The sequence below is a fragment of the Euprymna scolopes genome, chromosome 14 (assembly GCF_053919585.1).
Source record: "Euprymna scolopes isolate OS-2025 chromosome 14, ASM5391958v1, whole genome shotgun sequence".
Lineage (NCBI taxonomy): Eukaryota > Metazoa > Mollusca > Cephalopoda > Sepiida > Sepiolidae > Euprymna > Euprymna scolopes.
In genome coordinates, this window is record NC_136495.1 from 35923949 (window position 1) to 35945535 (window position 21587).

At 30.8% G+C, this 21587-nt stretch overlaps 1 protein-coding gene across 23 annotated transcripts in view; it reads right to left on the reverse strand.

The window, feature by feature from the left end:
• The window catches only part of LOC145292947 (nucleosome assembly protein 1-like 1), a 55786-nt gene that overhangs the window by 11223 nt on the left and 22976 nt on the right, over nt 1-21587 (reverse strand). For 15 of the 23 annotated variants that reach the window (XR_013869626.1, XR_013869621.1, XR_013869627.1 and 12 more), the window contains exons 6-14: nt 21064-21144; nt 20823-20904; nt 20124-20197; nt 18572-18640; nt 17051-17190; nt 16790-16935; nt 15108-15130; nt 14199-14318; nt 11254-11280 (exon numbers count right to left, since the gene is read on the reverse strand). Coding sequence is in view for 12 of the 23 variants with exons in the window: in XM_080139129.1 (XP_079995255.1) it covers nt 11254-11280; nt 14199-14318; nt 15108-15130; nt 16790-16935; nt 17051-17190; nt 18572-18640; nt 20124-20197; nt 20823-20904; nt 21064-21144 (762 nt within the window). In the remaining 11 variants the exon portion in view is untranslated. Of the gene's footprint in view, nt 1-1758; nt 1850-11253; nt 11281-14198; nt 14319-15107; nt 15131-16789; nt 16936-17050; nt 17191-18571; nt 18641-20123; nt 20198-20822; nt 20905-21063; nt 21145-21587 lie in introns of all 23 variants that reach the window. The other 8 variants (XR_013869630.1, XR_013869631.1, XR_013869628.1 and 5 more) reach the window with 1 other exon arrangement.

The window sequence follows — 21587 nt, forward strand, 5'->3', positions numbered from 1 at the left end:
TGAACAAACTATGGTTTAAGCTTTTAACCTTTTAAAGTTGTCTTAAACCACAACATTTTTTTTTTAATTGCATAATCACATTTAAAAATGTTACGTGGAAGTAGTCTGGTTTAACATTTAAAATATGTTTAGAGAAACATATTAAAGGGTTTGATCATAACATTGAACTGAAATATACATTTTAAATAGCTGGAATTTAAATACTATATAAATTAAAATTTATTTTAATTTGTTGGCGGACTGCTATCCTCAATTGTGTAAAACAAATGAGGATAACAGAATGCAAATAAAATTACTCATCTCAAAAGTATTCCAATAATAAAAATATTAAGCTATTTAAGAAATATATTTAAAAAAAAAAAAAAAAAATGAAAGGAGAAAAATGTAACATGATAGATGAAGGGAGAAATAAAAATCTAAATTTGGTCCTTTTAAACATTTTGAAAAAGCTTAAAAATTCTACTATAAAATATTTTAATCAATAAGTCAAATTTTCATCAGGACTCCTATACAATACTACACTAATTTGATCTTCTATCAATACCTTAGGTTTCACGAAAATAGCCTTCAGGGCTTAAGTTACTGAACGCAACAGATTTAAGGTTTTTAAATATATAGCACTAATACGCATTTGTAGTTACATTATGAAAACAATTGAATAGAGGGGGGGAAGGGAATTTGGTACTTTTAACATTTAACCATTTTCAAAAAGCAAAGAAAATTCTATTTCTAGAACAAAGCCTTCAAATAATTTTTGGAAGATAATGGGTTAGGTAGGGTTTGTCAATAAAATTCACAAGCTCTTTGTAGTTACTTTATGAAAACATTAACCAATTTATCAGTAGGGAGAGGACAACAGCATATTCTTTTCATTGTTTTGACTCCTGCATGTGTATCCATTGATAGCTTATATGCTTTTATATAGGATGATGTGGTTCTCGGTTGATTAACCGTGTCTAACTGCGGATATATACTCGAGTCAAAAGACTGAAAATATGCTCTTGTCAGTTCTATTAATCCGTTACATTCAGCACCAAAAGATCAAATTTACATACACAGCGAAAATTGTTTTCCTATTGCAAAGCCCTTTGAAGATGATGCAGTCAAATAGTACTAAAAGTATAGAAACTTAAAAATTTAAGCTAGCTTTTGTTTTCATTTCAATAAATGAATTAGCAAATATAGTAACAAAGAAAAAAAAAAAAAAGAAAAAAGAAAAAGAAACAAATTAAGTTAACATGTGATTTTTTTTTTTTTTTTTTTGTTCTTTGTTATTGTAGGGAGATTGAATTTCGAATGAAACCAGTGGTATCTACTGAATTGTCATGTCACAGTGATGAACATATCCAAAAATTACGAAAAATGGTAGAAATTTATTAAATAGTTTTTAAAGAAAATTGGCAAAAATTGATTTGCGGGGAAGGGGGGGGGGGTCTAATTGTAACCAATGGGAGAAATACTTTCTGAAAACTGAAAATCTTTGGCCAATTTAGCAAAACTTAGTTTTACTTATTTTTGAAAATTAGTCATTAATAATTTTCTATTTTTTCTTCATAATTTTTGGATATTTTCATTACTATGACATGACGATTCATTAGATACCATTGGCTTAACTTGAAATTCAATATTTTAATTTTCAAATTTTGCTACAATAAGGAACCATTTTTATATTAAATATACTTAGAAGATATCAAGTGATTAGAAGTTCTTGTGCGTCACTTAAAGAATATATATATATACGCTTGGTGCAGTACTTACAAATTGCTTGATAATTGCACTGTCATCTCCAAACACCTATGAAGATCCAAGAATATATTCAGTTCCCTAGACCTACAGTCTGCCTCTAAAACTGAGGAACAGAACAGAAGTAAATCAGTGCAAGATCATTTTTTTAATTTTTTTTTTTTTAAGAAAAAAAAATTTAAAACAATATCAAGGAATCTGGATTTTATCAAAAACACTAAGGTCTTAAGTTTATTGAGAGAGAATGACAAAAGGTCAATTTTATGAAGTTTAGTTTAGAAACTTACATTAATTATCGTAGTGATTATTTTAGAAATATTAAATAACACCATTTAATAAAGTTTTTAATTGCCAATTAAAAATATAGGAAGGTTAAGAGTAACACGAGGGGGGGGGGGTAACAATGATTGCAATCAGAAGTACAAGCCCCCTTTCAACACATGAAACTACAATGAATACATAGCATTTCCAGTTCTATGAAATGTTGGTTAAAAAGGTATTGACAATAAGTTATAGTTTTGACAAAGTAAATTCAAATGGTACAATACTAAAGAGGAAAAAAGAAAAATGAGAAAGGAAAAAAGAAAATCAATGAGAATAAACCCCAAACCAGATGAGAGGCAGGAGTGTTCTTAGGTTTCTGGAGTACAAGAGACAATGCAATTAAAAAAATATTCAAATTTGCATAGACAATTATCTTAAGATAAAAAAAAAAAAAAAAAAAAAAAAAAAAAAAATGGCGGCTTGATTAGAATCTTGTTCAGCTTCAAACAATGTTGATAGGACATTACATCATTACATGTTATTGCACAATTGATGAAAATGAAAAACACTGTTTTGGAGTGATTATCAAGGCTCAATAATGTAATCAACATTTGTTTGTTACAAGACAAAAACAATACTTCTATTTTAAAGAAGTTATTTAAAAACAGTTAACTTATCTTGCCTATTTCACCACCTTGTGTTTTATAAGGTTTCCATCCAGATTTAAAATTTAAATAAAATGGGAGGCATAATTGCTTTTTTTATAAGGCCATAGTTTAGACAGCAACTAATTATACATTACAAATAATTGTAAGTTAAAAGGTACAATAAGCCAGATATGTAGTCCATGGGGTTTCTCACAATCCTGGCCATAGCCAGATCAGGATCTGGTCACATTCTCCAGACACCAAATCAGGACTGATAAAAGATTACCTCCTGCAGCTTTCGAAAGGTGATGGATTAAGGTAGCAAGCTTGTGCATATGGAAAGGAACCAAATTAGAGTATATGTTCTCTGGCTAGACATGACCTGCGCAGCTTCTAGTCTTGCCAAACCCTAGTCTAAGCAAGGTAAGCCTCGTTTACATTAGCTAGTGCCCCCACCCCCAAATCTTTCATTTTGTTCCAAACTTAGTTTATCAAACTTTTTAAGGATCAACCAACTTGTTTTTGACCTTCATCAAGCCAGAAAAGTGGGCAAGTGTGCTATCTAGCGAAGGTTGGGAACACTATATTATAGAAAATTGATTTGATAATAGTAAGTAGGACAGCTCCTAGAGTGATTGTTGCAAGTGAAAACTTTAGCTAGAGACCCCCCCCCTTAAAAAAGTAAAAAGATACAGTGACAAGGATGACTACAGACCCCCCCTTCCATTTTTTGAGTTGGCCTTATGCCTAATTGTTTATTATTTATAATTTTTTTTTTTACATTCACAGAAAATGATAAATCCTCAAGCAATTACAACAGAACCCCCCCCCCCACAATAGGCCAGATGTATAGTCCAATTAAAGTTAATATGGGAGAAAATCCAGTCAAAATTTATATTATATATATATATATATATATATATATAGGGTGTTTCAAAAGTCTTGGGAACATTACAAATGCGTATATCTCATGAACTATTCCAGGTAGAAAAATGAAATATAAATTTAAAGTTTGGAGTTGAAAGATCTTTTTAATTTCTATGTATGAATCCTTTTTTTTTTTTTTAAACTTTATGTAAGATCTGAAATATACATATATTAAAAATCGTTATGTTCCCAAGACTTTTGAAACACCCTGTATGTATATATATATAACTACTTCATTCATTCACATAAATTTAATATACGAAAGTATAGATTTATGCGTAAACTTTAAGTATTTACTTCAAAAGTGCTCAATACGTAGGTAGAGCTAGTTAGTAATTTATAAAATTACTATGGTGATTAAGCTACACTGAATATTCTGCGTTTCATCCAACTATAGGATTCGTCAGGCTTATGACGAATCCTATAGTTGGATGAAACGCAGAATATTCAGTGTAGCTTAATCGCCATATATATATATATATATATATATATATATATATATATATATATATATAGGAGAGAGGCAGATTTGATTGGGGCAAAAAGTAGAATTTACTTAGTTTAGAAATATTTTTTGAAGGAATGAGAACAGATATTACACTAAAAAAAAAAAAAAAAAAAAAAAAAAAAAAAAAAGTTCTAGTATTAGGATTAAAATGGTGAAGGCCTCAAGTTCTTTTAATATGAAAAAGAAATATCTAAACCGTCTGTAGGATATATTTTTGTTAGGAAGGACAACTGAATCTATTGGCAATGTCACCATGATCAGAGCAGAGCAGGTGTTTGCAGACCACAAAAGATACTAGAGTACAAAAAAAAAAAAAAAAAAAAAAAAAAAAAAAAAAAAAAAAAAAAAAAAAACCTAAGAAATCTACCAAGTGAAAAGCTAATAGAAGTAGGGAAAGCACCAGGGCACTTCTTGTTACTACCAACTTTTAAAAAAACTGGTGGCCTGGAGGAAAGATACTAACTTGCTAAGTAAATGTATCACTTTTTATACTAATGATCGCGTAAGCACGAAACGGCGAAGGTCATAGATATAGAAATAAAAAAAATCATTAACATTTAAAATGTGTAAGGGTATGTATGTGACTTGCGAAAAAGTTAAATATAAAATCCAGTAGATAAAAACTATGCAAAATAACCTACTGCCAAGTACATCTTCGTTAAAAGCTGTTAAATGCTTGATATAACACTTGGTTACTACGGTTCTATGTAATGCAGAAAAGTTCAGGAAAAAATTAAATTTTTTTTTTTTTTTTTTTTTTTTTTTTAAGTTTTAGCTAAAGTTTAGTTTAACCCCTTTTCCCCTTTAGTGACAACTATTTATTATGCAGTGATGTTGTGTTGGCCTACAATCTCAAGGGCCATGATATCGATCTTGGGACCTACTATTCATTCCTGCACCAGAAAAAGGCTTACATTGACAAAGTCATTTTACAGCAGATTTTGATTAAACTGGAGGGCCGCATTCCTTGATATGGACTTCCTAGAAAGTCCAGAAATGTACCAACAATGAATTTGGACAAGTGCTGGGCTATACTGTACTTTCTGTAAACTTGTATCAGACTTTCGGAAATCAAAACTGAATTTCACATGAAACCAATGGTATTTGCATATTCCTTGTATTTTTATGATTATATCCCAAAATTACGAAAATTGATAAGATAGAAAATTTTTTTTATTAAAAGAAAAGAAAATTTGATGAAAATGATCAGAAAACACAGGAGAGTTCAACGGAGGTAATTTCCCATTTAAAAAAAAAAAAAAAAAAAAAAAAAAAAAAAAATTTTTTTTCGCCTGCTACCACAATTAAAGTTGTGGTAATTCAGTAATATTCAGGTAATTTAAATTGTATAATTTGGAAGCTGCCATTGTAACTTATTAGAATTGACAAAAATATCAGTTGAAACCATTGTTTTTTTTTTATATCTGAAAACTTGATTACAAAATCTCATCCCAATAATCTAGAAGCACCAAAAATAATATTGCTTTTTTTTAATCCGATAACAAGTCTGCAAAACATTAGAACCATATTGTAGTTACCAAAGATTGTTAGACTATGAAACAAGGATATGCTTAATGTAGAATCATACTTTAAATTTAACATCGCCATTACAGCTGGCATACTATCATAAACACCTGCCAATTATTTATACAATACTTGGCTTACATAAATATAAATCATGTACAGTTCCTATTAAATCCGTTTAAAAAGAAAAATACTGAAACTTTTGCACAGAAACCAAAGAGAATCCAATTCACCTTTTAAGTTGTGTGAACCATATATGTTAAAACATTCACCGTTATTTGCAATTACACCTGTGATTAGTGTGAGTAAATTTGTAAATTAAAACAAGTTTCTTCAAATCTACAAAAATACAAATTTATAATTTAGAAAACCACCTTTGAGAACAATGGTCATTAAGTTTTAACCCTCATTTTTATTTTTAAATTAGGTTTAATCTTGAGCAACGCCAGATCAGGACAGCTAGTATTTGAGGAAAGGAAAAAGAGGAAATTCTTCAATATTGGTTTCTAAAAAAATATGGAAACCAGCAAATTCACATAAAAATATATCAAGCTATTGTGATATACAAAATTCATACATCATGACAAGATTTCAAGCATTTGACTCAACTACCAGCAGCGATTGCAATGAACTTGGTAAAATAATTGTATGGCACACCAATGTTTTGTGTGCTACAAATCCAAAATATACCAGAGGGCTACAATGCACTGAAAGTTTTTTTTTTGAGCAACACGAAAAAAGTTCCAAAGCCATGCTTTTTTAGCCCTAAAAGTCCCAGACCCCCCCCCATTTATTTATTTTTTTTTTTACTGTGCACATCTATTCAAGGAAAGAATTTGTGGCAACAATTTCAGGAAAAACTAATTGATGGTTATCTGGCAATCGTCTGGACTAATGGACACCGCTGAAAAGATAGGCCACTCTCCAATAAATTGGGGACAAAAAAGGTATCCAAAAGGGTACTAATAAATTATAAGATCTTTATCCTCCTATTTTATATATATATATATATATATATATATATATATATATATATAAAAAGTATCTTCTGAAGAACATAAATCAGATTCTGTATTATGTACGAAAATATTCCAAAAATCACGTAAATTGAACTTTATTTTTTTAAACAAAGCTTTATAAAAAGACCAGTTTCGCCTCCAGTTTCGACAATGTAGAGAAAATACAAACTTGTGATATTTATGTTGTAATGCCTACGAGTTTCCATCACTCATTTAATAATTTTCCTGACAGGACAGACTCAGCCATATTTTGAGTAGACTTTACCAGTTAAAAATAAAAATAAAATCCACTTTGAAAGATATGAAATGGTATGAACATGTGCAAATAAATACCCTTGGGAAAAGACAAAACAAGTGGTTGAACTTCAATATGGCCCAGCCTTTCACAATGCTGGTAGAGGAAGAAATTCAATGCAAACCTTGCTATATGGAATAAATACTAGACAAAAAAAAAAAAAAAAATTTTTTTAATGCAGGTTATATTTGTATAAATACCCATTTTATTCAATAGAAATTGACAGGAAATTCATTATTTGAAATAAATTGCTACTTGAGATCTAAACCCTAATCAATTTTTCAATGCTGAGAGAGTTCATGTACAAGGGAAAACTGGGTAGATTACCCAAGAAAACCCAACACCATATATTTTGGCTTATGGCATTTTTTTAAAATCTCAAAGTTCATAAGAGATTAACATTTCATATTTATGTATATATAAAAGTTTAATGGTATAAAATAGATTTATAATCAAGGAAGTTACACTGATCAATTAAAATCATTTTAATGCTCATAATCCCATCAGTCTGAGTGGTGCACTAAAGAAAATTAGTATCCTAACCACAATATGTTCAGCTGTGCTGACCTAATGAGCACAAATCATTTTGTAATATAACCTTAGAAACTAGGAAGGATAACTAAGATTTATTTGGATTGGCATAAGTCTATTTTATATGATTTTGTGAGTTTATATCTAGGGGAGGTTATCAAATTAAATCTTAAGTTTCAATTATAGAAAATTGAACGGATTTAAAATTGAATCCATTCTACCTCCATAACAGATTTAGTGACCATTAAATTTCTCAATGATGAAAATAGGAAAGATTTATCAATCTCATGTACGATAAACAAAGTAATTAGTAAATATTCATAACTCCAGATGCATAAAATAGAATCTAAATTCTAACAATTACAAATAAAGCCAGAAACCAATTTACTCATCTGAAGAAATTGAAATTAACATGCAAAAAAAAAAAAAAAAAAAAAAAAAAAAAAAAAAAAAAAAGAAAAATATAAAAAAGGTTAATCCACAGCAATAAAAGCACATGGAAACATGAAGTTAGGAGGTGGAGGGTTATATATAGTGCTTACTATGGATTTATTAGCTGTACCTACCCAGCGTTGCCCAGGAGTATAAAAACTAACTGGTTTACAAAGGAAATTATAGCCATTTTCATTTGATAAAGTTTATGAAATATAACTTCATGCTTGTTGATTAATAGTAAAAAAAAAGTTTGACGTGGAAGCAATAAACATTGAAGGTCACATCTATTAAACAAATCTCAAACGTCTGAGTTTGTATGCCCGTTAAAACTTGTCATTAGCATTGAAGCGCCTTAAACATGGTATCGCTATAAAGAGCAAACTGACAATATCGAAAAATTGGAAAAAAAAAAAAAGTATTGTGTAGAAATTTAGGGGATGGGGACGCGCCTTTGTTTTTTGACTGTTTGCAAACTGCTCATGCGTGAACAGTTATTTTGTTTTTTAGTTAAAAAAAAAAAAAAAAAAAAAAAAAACTTGCAATGTCGTGGTCCCATCAATTACACATTTTCTCGTGAACATAAGTAATGTGAGTTTGCACCCAGTATGCATATTTTTTCTTTTTGCTTACAGATTCGCTTCTCCGATGGTACCCAAGTCAGATAATTTTTTTTTAAAAGATAGAAATTCAATATAATTACATTTCATGAATTCCTTTCATCTGTTTCAGTAAAGAACAAGGTTCCCAGTTTTCCTGGCCAGATATAAACATTCCAAAGCAAAAATGTATCTATATTACATTTCATTGAATGTTTCAAATAACTAGATTTGTTCCCCAGAAAATAAAACACTCGGATTTAAAAGGATAAGAAGTGGAGTGAAATAGAAATTATTAAAAATCATCGCCAGGTTAAGCTCTTATTTAATTCGTTAGTACCCTTTTGGAGATTTGAGGAACATTAATCTGACGAGTTTGGTGAATTTTCACCATTCAATGAAACACCCCGAAGATGCACTATGCTAATAAAATATGATTGATATAAATACATTTTTAGAATGTTTAATTCCAATATATATGCTCTGAAAGTGTAAATTCATTTTTATTGAGCTTAATTGTGGAAATGATTTTATTGAACAGGTCCTTTTTTATTTTTAGATCAACACTAGTAATTAAGTGAATCAAGTACATGTCAAATTGGGTTTAAAAACTAAAATTTTATAATTAACTTATTTTCTGTAATCACCATTACAAGTTTGCTTTCAATTAAGTTTGGAGTAGTATATAGTGATAAAAAAAAAATTTGAGAAATGATCTAACAAACATTACAAAATGAAAAGTTATACAAAAACTACTGGATGGAAATAAAGAAAAAAAAAAAAAATGGGGTAGTCCTAATCTGAAGATAGAGTTCAATACTGGGAGATTCTAACTTCAATTACATAATATTCAAGAACTGGTTATGTAAACAGTTGTTTAAAATTAAATATTTTAAAGACAATTTAAGCATCATTACATAATTGTTAATTGTTTAGCAATTACTATAAAATCGCTAAGTAAAAAGCTTGTAATCAAAGATTACAAAGAATATGGTTTTTAACCCTTTATGGCCTAAATTATGATGTAGATTGTTAATTTTAAATGGCGGCACACTAAATGTAAGCAATGGACAATTGCAATCTGGAGGTATCTGGCATCTACTTAGATACTGAACTAACACATACGTGTTGGAATCAATTCCTACTTTATGCAGTGATATTCATTTACGATTGAACAAATTCGTTCAACCTGGTCATAAAAGGGTTAAAGAGGTAGTTTCTATTCTGTTCAAATGCTTCCAAAAATTTCTTCCATTACAGGTAACAGAAAAAAAGCAATTCTCTTCAACTATATACATAAAAATGTTGGGATACTTATTTGAACTTGCACTTATTTAGGAAAACAAAAATAAAAACCTTTCATGGTGTACCTACTTGTCACAGTATGAAAGTTATGTTAAAAAATTGATCAGGTAGTTTATTTTTTTTGTAAGTTTGTTTGGGGAAGGGGTTAATCCAAGGAGAAGTTTAAAATGCAATCAAATATGGCAACCGGTTCCTATCGCACTGAGCAAGTCATAAAACTTGATTTTAAAAGATACTTGATCAAATTACGTGATTTTTGGAATATGCCATAGTGACGAGTACGTACAAAGATGTTTCTGCATTTTGTTAAAATTTTCATTATAAGTGCTAGTCTAAACAAGTACCTAAGTTTGTTTCAGCAGTTTAAATCACGAGAAAGAGAAAGGAAAAAAAAAAAAAAACCTAGTGCAGGAATACCTTTCAATTTATGCATGCATTTATCTCCTTCATACATGTGACTGACCAAATGATAAATTTCCAATGAGATATTCGCCAAAATGTATCAAGCTCTTATCTATATTGAAGATCAGATCTATTCTAAGTAAAAATGTTGAAATTTAAATACATGCTTCAATAAGTTATGCAAATTTGTATGAACGTTACCAAGTTTATTCAGAAATCTATAAGTTTAAGACTTGTTTACATTATAAAGATGAACGCTTCAAAGTTTTTGTAAGTTCTTTTATCACAGCATTCAATTTGAGAAAAATGCAGAATTACTAAATCTGCCAATTTATTTTTTAATTTTGACCAGCTGATTCCATACAAGTACATTTATATACTTTGTATATATTTTGTCCAGAATTCTTTATTAAAAAAATCACGTTAAGCTCTTATATAATTTGTTGGTACCCTTCTGGAGAGAGAAAGAAAAAAAAAAAGGTATCCAAAAGGGTACTAATAAATTATAAGATCTTTATCCTCATATATATATATAAAGTATCTTCTGAAGAGCATAAATCAGATTCTGTATCATGTACGAAAATATTCCAAAAATCACGTAAATTGAACTTTATTTTTTTTAAACAAAGCTTTATAACAAAAGACCAGTTTTGCCAATGTAGAGAAAATACAAACTTGTGATATATATGTTGCAATGCCTACGAGTTTCCATCACTCATTTAATAATTTTCCTTATAAAAATAAAACATTTGCAATTTTAGGAATGTTTTGGCATGATTATATACGAGAGAATTATGGAACCAAATTAGATATCCGCAATCCAAAATCTCATGCACTCCCTCTATAAACGTATGCGGTTACTCTTCAATCATCCTCTACTTATGCCCACTAAGAGTTGATTGGGAGGAAAACAACCTATCAGTCTTCATTTAAATGTTACTTTAACAAATATTTGTATGACAAATTAGCAGTAGAGATGGTTTTAAAACTATGTTAGGTTTTATCATTAAGTCTAGGGGGAGGGAGGGGATAAAAAAATAAAATCAAGTTATCTTACCTCTTCTTCATCACCTTCCTCATCATACTGAAAGAAATCGAAAAAAATAAAACCATATAGAAATAGACACTTTAGTTTTGTACAACTTTAATTTTTTTTTTACCTGCTTTTTATTGAAACCAACCGAGAGCTCTTTTTAGTATCCTCTGTTCTCTTAAGTGCAATTGTCTGGATCTCTTTTGCATTTGGTTCACCAGGAATATTAGTTAGGTAGAACTTTAGGTTCTTCATAAGCTCTGTAGCACATAATAACTAGTATGATTGATATCTAAGATTCCAGTTTCTTTTTATATAAATGAGACCTTGATATGTGGTTTCTCCCTTTCAGCTCTGTCCTGACCTCCATCTAGCATTTTCAAGGTAGGTGGCTGTACAACTAGTATAGGATTTGGTAAGTTTTGGCATAGCCAATTTGGAGTAAAATTAGCACTTCGTCATAGTCGCATTGATACACCGGTTCTTTTCACATCAAAGTTAAGCAACACCGAGTCTGGTGAGAACCACATGGGTAACTATTTGGGAATTCTAACTAGGTGCTGTATGTGCTCTCCGTTTATCTCCGCATTTCTTTGTAATCGTCCTGAATGTGTGTATATCTATATACATAAATACCAGTGACAAGTGGAATGTAACAATGTTGACTCGGGAGAATTGTGGGTGGAGATTGTGCACCTCTTGCCACAATTTCATGTGCAGGCACCTCTACAGTGGATATCCATAGTCTCTCAAGACTGAAGGAGCCTTTAAGTCATAATCAAAGTGTTTTTTTTTTTTTAATATTTTGAAGAGTCAGTAAACTAAGCTAGTTTTTCTTGGATTGGTTGGTTGTTTTACGGCATATCAACCTTTTTCAGGTTATTTAATGCCGAATATAGTTTATTTTGAGGAACGATTTTAATGGAGTACATATATATTTTTTTAAAGTCAGATTCTATTTAACCCATAGTTGGGACCTTAACAGGTACTACCAATCCGGGTCAGAGTGGACCTGGGAGCAATGGCAATTAAAGGGTGGCTCCACACTCCAAGGCGGGGGCCCTCACCATCAGATATAGTTTTTCAGGACCAGTTTTTCTTGCAAGAAAAAGATTAAAAACAAACCTTTAAAATAACCATGTTTATATTTAAAACAAAAAACAGTGTCATAAGATGTTATCATACTGTTTTTCTTTTAAGAAAAACAAGTGTAATTCTTTAGGGATTAAAATAAAAAATTAACCAAAAAGTTTTGCAAAAACGACCCCCCCCCCCCAATCTTTTTTTAAAACTTGATATAAACATTAAAAACTGAACCGTGTTTAAGAAAACCACTGGCTTTCTAAATGTTTCACAGTAACAGAAGTGCATAAGTACCAAAATAACTTTAAAATAGTTGAGTTTTTAATCCTTGAATTAAAATAAAGTTTTGCAAAAATATTTAACACTTACAGATATTTTCACCTTGTTTTTCTTGATTCTTTTTTTTTTTTTTTAAAGAAATAAAATCTTTATAAAATGTGACTTGTAGTGGATGCCCAATGGTCTGCTGAAACATTGCATTCCTCTAATATTAAGTAGGTTATCATAAACCAGCATAGTTGCAGAATGCAAAAATGGGTTAATATAATTAAGTTCCAGTAAGTATTAAAATTAAACATTTTCTAAAGAAATATACAGAAAAATTTGTATGTACATACCTATCATAGAGGAAAGAGGTTATATTCCAAAAGAGATGCAAGAAAATCAAATTTTATGATTAAGCAAAACTATTGATTCATGCTTTATACAAAGAATTTGAACCAAGGAGATCAAAATTAACCATGGACTTATAAGCTAAGTCATTTTTCCAGATATAAATTAAGAAAAACAAAGTTTTTTTTTTTTTTTTTTAGAATATGACATCTTCATTCCGTTAAGGGTAGGTGCATCAACATTTTTCTGCAATTTAGTTTTAAGGTTTAATTCTAAAACACCAAAGTTCCTTCATTTTGCAATATATATATATATATATATATATATATATAGAATTCCAATTTGAAAAGTTCTCGCATCAGGACACGCTTACATACACAAGAGAAATCCAGACAATTGCACTTAAGAACAGAGGATACTAAAAAGCGCTCTTGGTTGGTTTCAATAAAAAAAATAAAAAAAAACAGGGCAATGTTGACAGCTGGTTTGGCTGCTCTGTACCCAGCATTAATCTTCAAAGACAGATGCACAATTAAAAATAAAATAAAATAGCTTTGTCTCTAAAGAGAGCTGAAACATTAAAATTCAATGCTGAAATATGAAGAGTGAAAGACTTAATATATATAGGGATTTGAACAGGTTGAACAAATTAAATTTTTTTCGCTGCTAAAGGATTAAAATTAAGTCAAATAAAAGTGCATCTTATACACAAATATACATTTATATAAATTTAATTACGTTTATGTTTTGATACTATCTGAGCTCGGTCCATCTGTAGAACAAACCACGCTGGTTTTGGTTTGAGCTGATGGACCAAAGCTTTTAAAATCATTTCTAAATATTGGATACAAAACAATGAAATCTGCTAAAAATGAAATCTTAACATTAAGCATATTTTACAACTGGGCGATTTTATTTTTGGTATGTGTATGCTCTATGCATGCGGAAATACACATTTAATTGAATTAATGTCATGCACGTCATTAACTCAGAATGTAGCGAACACTGCTAAAGATCTAAATGTTTTGGGTTCGATTCTAGTTGACTGCGCCCAAGTCTTTTTAAAAATCACTATAATAGGTAGAATATAGTAGAGAATTGGCTCTATAATTATAAATACCAAATCTGCATTTTTTTTTTTTACACGACTGGGCAATGTCAAGCAACATGCTAGTAATCAATATTCAAGACAACACCAAGTTGAATTTCTTGGTGATAGAGCAAGTTACGAGTTTTAATGTAATTTCAATAAGATTCGTCCTTGGGATTCATACCTCATCATCATCTTCTAATGCTTCACCAGTGAAGTACAAAACAGCCCGGGGTATAATACGTTCCCGTATAAAATGTCCAATTTCAAAGTCTGCTGCTAAAATAGCTTCAGCATTTTCATCCTGAAAGTAAAAATACTTAAAATTTCTAATCTTGGCAGGAGAGATTAAAAGAAAAGTGTTTGAAAATCAAAATATTGGCTCTTAATTAAAAACAAAGTTATTTACTTGAATGTCATGTTGAAATTAAAAAAAAAAAAAAGAAAAGAAAATTAATGAAAATAGTTTGAAGCATTTACAAGCAGGGTTCAGATTTTTAATGCCTATTTTCAAAACAATTTGTAGTTTTTCTTACAATACCCAGCAATTCAAAGATTTGAGAAAGTAGTCAAAAATCAAATATTGCTCTGCAATTTACCTGCAACATTTTGGCGTTTCTAAATGTGTGTTTTTTTTTTTTTTTTTTTTTTTTAATTTCTTAATTTCCAACCAAGATGACCAGCACCTGGTCCATTTTTTTTTTTTTTTTTTTGCCTGAAAGGCCTAATTTGAAAATTATCAATTTTTTTTGTGGTGGGGGATTCGCCATTGGAGAGGCCCGTCTGCACAATTTTTTTTTTTTGAGGGAGTATTTTACGATGGGCCACTTTGTAATAGAAATAAGGCCTTATAGAACTTTTCAAGTCTTTACAAACCATGACAAGTTACATTTACATAAACAGAATTTTAGACAGTTACTCCTTGTTTAGAAACAAAATGGCAGTTTAATAAGCCTGAAAGTACGTTTTACATAATTCAGTAAGATTACTAATTATGACATGACAAAGTAGATACAATTTGTTTTTAATGAAAATTCAATTTTGTGACTAGATCTTAGTGAAAAAAAAAAAAAAAAAAAAAAAAAAAACTTACCATTTCAGTGTCATCTTCTGGGGCTGCAAAAAAAAAAAAAAAAAAAAAAATTATTTTTAGAAAGTTATTTAAATGTTATTGACTCAGATTTAAATTAGGTATGATAATTTGTTTTTTGAAATACAAGGTTTTCTTAACATTCTGAAAAGAATGCACTATCTTAAGATAATATTTTTAACTACAGCCAGACAAGGATAATGTAATCAAGACAACTTACCAAAGATATTATCAGGATAATCAAGTGTGAAGCTCATATACTGCAGAATGAGGAATTTCCCCAAACTGTCGTTTTTGATAAAAACTCTTGGACACAGATGGCTTGCTTATAAGATAGCAAGGTCAAACTCAAAATTTCCAGGTTTTGAAAATTAAGGTTTATAGACATTTCCACCCACCCATATAATTTGGCGATACTCAAGTACAAGTAACTGCCTTGGCAAAGTATAATATATATATATATATATATATATATATATATATATATATATATATATAAGTCTAGAGCAGCCATTCTCAAACTTGCATCATCGACCCTTCGGCTTTACACATTTCTCCATTTACTATTCCCATAAAAAAAAAAAAAAAAAACGTAGCCGTCATAAAGTGACAGAAAAACAAGATTAAAAAAAAAAATTTTGCTCGGGGACTTTAGATTTTATATAAAAATATACATATGACAAATATGAAATCAAACTTGTACCATATTGCTTAGACATGACAATCTGAAAAGATGGTTTTGGATTATCAGATACTTCAATTATCTATCCATAACTTTTTACACTTCCAAGGAGTAAATTTACCCCTGGTTGAGAACCTCTGGTTTAGGAGGACCCTTTCAAATGTAGATAATGTACCCCGGCCCCTACATAACTCTTGATTATACCTTTTTAGTGGGGCAGGTTATGTCAATATTCCATAAGAATCTTTCATTTAGTGATACAAGCACTAAGTGAAAGATGGTTTCAGCAATCTGCCCCACTATTTAATTCTGAGTACCAGATAATATTGATGTAATTCGTTATTGAACACTTAACATTATCCTTTGCTGTCAATCAACAAAAATGGTCCTCTCGTGACAATGACCGATTCTATGCATGCGTCCGATGAAGTCGTGACCTTATTTACTTAAGTAGTTGAAAAACTGAACAAATTTCGTGAACATCGCCTTAGCTCAGTTGGTTAAGGCCTTGGTTCATTATTTAAATGTTTTGGGTTCGAATTGTGGTGAGAGATGGGTTTTTCTTCTTCGATTTTTTAAATTGTAATATTGAAACAGGCTTATTCAAGCCATTTTTACGTGTTCGGTTTTCTGTTTTCATCGTTCGTTTGCCTTAGCCCCCCCCCCCCCAAGTGTCAATGGTTTTTTTTTTTTTTTAACTTTAACAAACAAACCTATGTCGTCATAACGCTCGATGACTTCCGGCAGCACACCTGTCAATTTGGTTCTTAAATAAATTCAAACATCTTTCACTAACTCAATCTGGCTGGCCGATTTTATTTTCAAATTTTTCCTCAGGGCTTCGGAGTCGACCCCCCCCCCCCCGGTTCTTTTTTATTTAACACCACACACACACCTCCAAACGCCCAGGCATCGCCGGGTACCCCCCCCCCAGTCCATACATAAATACAAAAGTAGGAGACAATATAGCCAACCTAAAAAGTGTAGATTTTAAACTACTTACGTGTAGGTGGATTGAAGAAGTTGAAAAACGAATCATTCTCAACCGTTTTCGTTACAGTTCTAGTCGTTCCTCTTCCTTTGTGCTTTAGTTTCTTTTTTACAACTTTCATCGTTACGTCTTTGCCTTTCTTCCATTCAATTTGGCAACTGAAACAGAGTAGGAAAAAGAAAACGGTTGAAATTATAGACTTATTTGGTGAGAATAGTTTAATTCTTTTAATAAAAAGAATCAATCTAAGGAGGAAGAAAAGTGAAAACTTACCCACTACATTTGACAATTTCGGGACCCTCAAACGAGAAAGGATCACCCTCATCTGGTTCAGATTTCATAATGTATTTTTTTGTTAAAATTGAATTCTTGAAATAGTCATTTGGCTCAAAATAGAACTCCAGAGTGAAACCCTACAAGATTAAAAAGATGAAAAAGTTAAAACATTTAGACAATCCAACATATCAGAGCAATAACACACAAGTAATTGCATATGAAACTTCGAGCAAAGACCTTAAATGTTTTAGAAAAAGTAAATATTACATTTGTTTCCAGGTGGAGGGAAAGGATTAATGTAGAAATCCTTCATTTGTGGGTGTAAAATGTTTTCGACTCCTAATGGGAGCATGAGACGAATGGATTCGCCAATCATTTTTATAACCAACGGCTGTGCTAAACAACCAATGAAAACGTTTAAAAATTATAAAAATTGTCGAATTTTGGATTCAACTAGTTCGCCGTTAACTACACCATGGACCGCATTTGATTCTTGGCCACCATCTTGATTACTGATCTGAACTACGTCACCATCTTTGTTCAGTCTTAAAACTTAACAGTGGGTATATAAGATTTCTCTATTTGAGAGAAAAAAAAAAAAAAAAAAAAAAAAATCCAAAGAGGCACAAGAATACTTTCTGTACACTACTGCATAATTACTCTCTGTGATGGACTTATAGATCTTGTCATTCATCTAAAAGGATCTGAAATATAAAACCTGTGCTACTGAATTGTCCTTTCCCTCAAAACCACTGGAAAAAGGGAGGTGGCCCCCTTAGAACCGGCCAACACCTTTTCTAGAGCTCAAAATTAATGTCTGGTCAGCAAACCTAAATTGCTTAGGGAGTAGATAGGCTTTATTTTATTGCCTGAACCATTACAGGAATCCTCAAAGACCTAGTAAATGGCAAACCCTGGTCTGCTCTAGTTCTGACAACTTTGTTTAACAGCTTGTCTGGCTGCAATTTCCAACTATTAATACAGCAGCCTTAACTCTAAGTGCTAATATCAGCTGCTCTATCAGTTATATATGGACAGCTATTGTGATGTTTTGCATGGAAAGAAACCCCACAAATACTGGTTTAAAAAACAAAAAAACTCTTCCTTAGACTTATATTCAAACATAGGATCCAACATTACATTGCAACTTTTAAAATAAAGTCTCAGGATATCCTAGCACCAAGTGAAACATATCCAACATGATCCTCACAAAAGGAATACTAAAAATTTACATGACTTCTAGCTCTCAAAAATATGTACTTCCACTTCTAAACATTAGGAATACCCCATTGAGACCGCCTTACTACCTTGGTCTATCAATTTTTTTGTTATCACTAAATGACACCCTCTCCCTGCTGCTGCAAATATAGACTGCTCCCTCCATCTTTAGTAACTTTTTTTTTTTTTTGATTATAAATCCAGAACAATTATTGAAATCCATGTAAGGCTTTACCCCCCCCCCCAAGGAACGATCTGTTTTTAAAACTATTCATTAGAGTTTAGACAATTTTGACTCACCATTGGATTTTTCTCCGAAAAGATGCATTTAATATCTGTAAGATGTTTCAATATGGGTTCATCATTTTCCTAAGGAAAATAAATTTTACTTTTTAAAATGCAGGTAAAAAAAAAAAAAAAAAAAAAAAAAAAATTCCATAAAATTTAAAACAACTTAGCAACAGCAAATCGTTCATTTGAAAAGAAAAAAAAAAAAAAATCATTTAAAAGGATGAATGAAGATGAATAAGCATAACATGCACATAAAGTTATTTTGGTTTGTTTAGAAACAAATTCATATTCAATATTATTGCCGCCTTGCTTTCTAACAGTGAGCAGTAACAGGTGTAATCTTGATCTGTTGGCAAACAAATTAGGATTATTTGGAACCTGGCAATGCTTGGTAAAAAAAAAAAAGAAAAAAAGTGGTCCTCCATTGGGATATATTTTAAAATCTATAAGTTTGAAGCCAAAGTTAAACATTGTTTTTACTATCAGCTGGAATTTTACGAGGTTTGTATGGGTGGCAAGGTTAGATTACTAAACAGTGTGCAAGTCATTGGATTTAGAGGGAGTAGAGCTGGTTATCAGTAGGACTATGATAACAGAATATTTTTATTGTTTTGAATCTGACAATGAGACAGTTAATCAACCGAGAACTACACTATATAAAAGCATAAGATATCAACAGATACTCACTCAAAGTCAAAACAATAAGAATATGCTGTTGTCCTAGCCCTAGTTATTAGAAAACAGCAAGATTATAACGGAAGGTCAGTAAAAAAAATACACTAGACTTTTAGCTAATTTTTTAAAAAATTTTAATACTAGCAGGACCTGTTAACCAGCATACTATTTTTTGTAATGGGAAAGATTGTTACGAAGGGTGAAACCCCATATGTCCGAAGTGCAAAATGGTGACTGGGAGCAGTAGGAATACTTATTTAGAGGGGAAAATAGGAACTGCTTCCTCTAAAGATGGTTGTGATTTTGCTCCTAGGATGCAATGTAGGATTTCATTATAACGACTAAATGTGTCTAAAATGATGTTCTAAAGTTATGTAACAGTGACTAATAGCCCAGACATAATTTGTATGTGACATCTGTTGGAAACCTACAGCACTTTGGCCCAGAATTTCTGCAACCAAAATATTATAGATTTTTTAAAAGTATCGTTCAAGATTACTGTACTTAATATAAAATATACATTAAAAAAATATTGCATATGCGGATTAATGATGAATTGTGGAAGACAGGTCCAATGTTTGGCAGTGGAGCGAACACAAAGCTAACAGTTAGTATGAATTATGGTCATGAAAAAGGGTGCTGTCAATTTTTATTTAGCTCAGTTACAAAATTGATCCGATCGAGTATCGAAGAAATGGAAACTTAATAAAAGACGTTAAAACATGACAATTCATTTGAGTAATAACTTTAAATCCAGCACCATTATGGCCTGTATTGAAATCAAACACTTCATCACAAGTTGAAGAGCTATCCTGACACAAAACACTATTGAATTGTAAAGCTATACTTTAAAACAAATGTCAAAATTATAGAAAATAAAACATACCTGGACCATTTCTGAAAGCATATCGACATTCTTAAAGACCGTCAACCAAAAGTGAGGAATACCTTTGGTATCTTCTGAAATGGAAATAATTCGGTCATTTTTTTTTCCAAATGTTAAAATATTGAAAACATACAATATTTAATGAAAATGATATTTCAAGAGTGATCGCCCAACAGTTAATATAAAATATAGAAATTGAATGCCTATTTAAGCTCTTTGATTGGTTGGTTGACAGTACATAAATCCTTTTTGTGTTATTTAATACCAAATACAGTAACTTTGGAAAAAAGTTTTATGTTCCAAATTTTTTATTTAATCATGTTTGGTTGTTTCGTAGAAGGAAAGTTTAACTTTGCAGAAGATAATTTATAGTTTTGCAAAGGAAAAATGTTTGAAGCTTTTTTAAATCAAGAAGCCAGTATCTTTAAACTGGCCTGATAGCACTGGACCACCTAACATTACCACACTGAGACAAAGTGGACCTGCGAGCATTGGGCAACTCCACATTCCTCACAGCCCCTACCACTAGGGTATTTTTCTTTTCTAAAGGTCATACTCAAAATCTTAAACTATTTTCATCTTAGAAGTAATGGACAAAGTTTATTACTTTAGGATAAAGACAAATTCCGTGAAATTGCTTAAGTATAAAAATAGATGAGCTAATATATTTTGAAATTTTAATGGGGTGAAAAAAGTTACCATCTAAAACCTCAGCTTCGGGTTCTTTAGTTTCGTCTGGTTTTTCCTTCTCTTCCTCAATAGTCGTTTTGCTAATTCCATCCTAATAATAAAATAAAAATTAAAAACAATTTAGAGATTTTGTCACAAGTGAACAGCGTCAGTTAATTTCAAAATGAAAGATTCTGACTGTTCACCATTTTGCTTTTGAGCGAAAGATAAAATTCCTATGAATATCAATATCAGAAATTGTAAGACTTACCACAAGTTCTTGTTCTTCATCGCTTGACCATTCACATTCTTCATCTGTGGGTTCTATATTTGCATTTACAATATCTTTTCTCTGGAAAAGAAAATTTTTTTTTTGTAGAGATGGGTTTTAACATCTTCTGCAGATCTAGTCATAACTTCAGTACAAGTTTCATATATAAACTCAGTTAATTTGATTAAAGTTTCTATTTATATACCTCTCCAGCAAAATAAGTTTTTAAAGGAGTAAAATCTATTTTCCCAAAGTGCACTCAGGACTAGGAAAAATTAAGATTGGCCCAGCTTAGGACTACTTCACTGACTGAAGATAGAATAGTCAAAGTTTAGCACCAGGAGATACACTTTTGCACCTAGCCAATAAACATGACTTCAGCATAGTTTGAATTAACCCATTTAATTTAACAGATACTCGTGTCAATTTACTAAGCACAAAGACCAAATTTCTGTACGTAAATGTCGTCTGGTTTCTTGGAATCTATTCAAAGACAAGAAAATTGTACTTGTATGCTTAGTTCG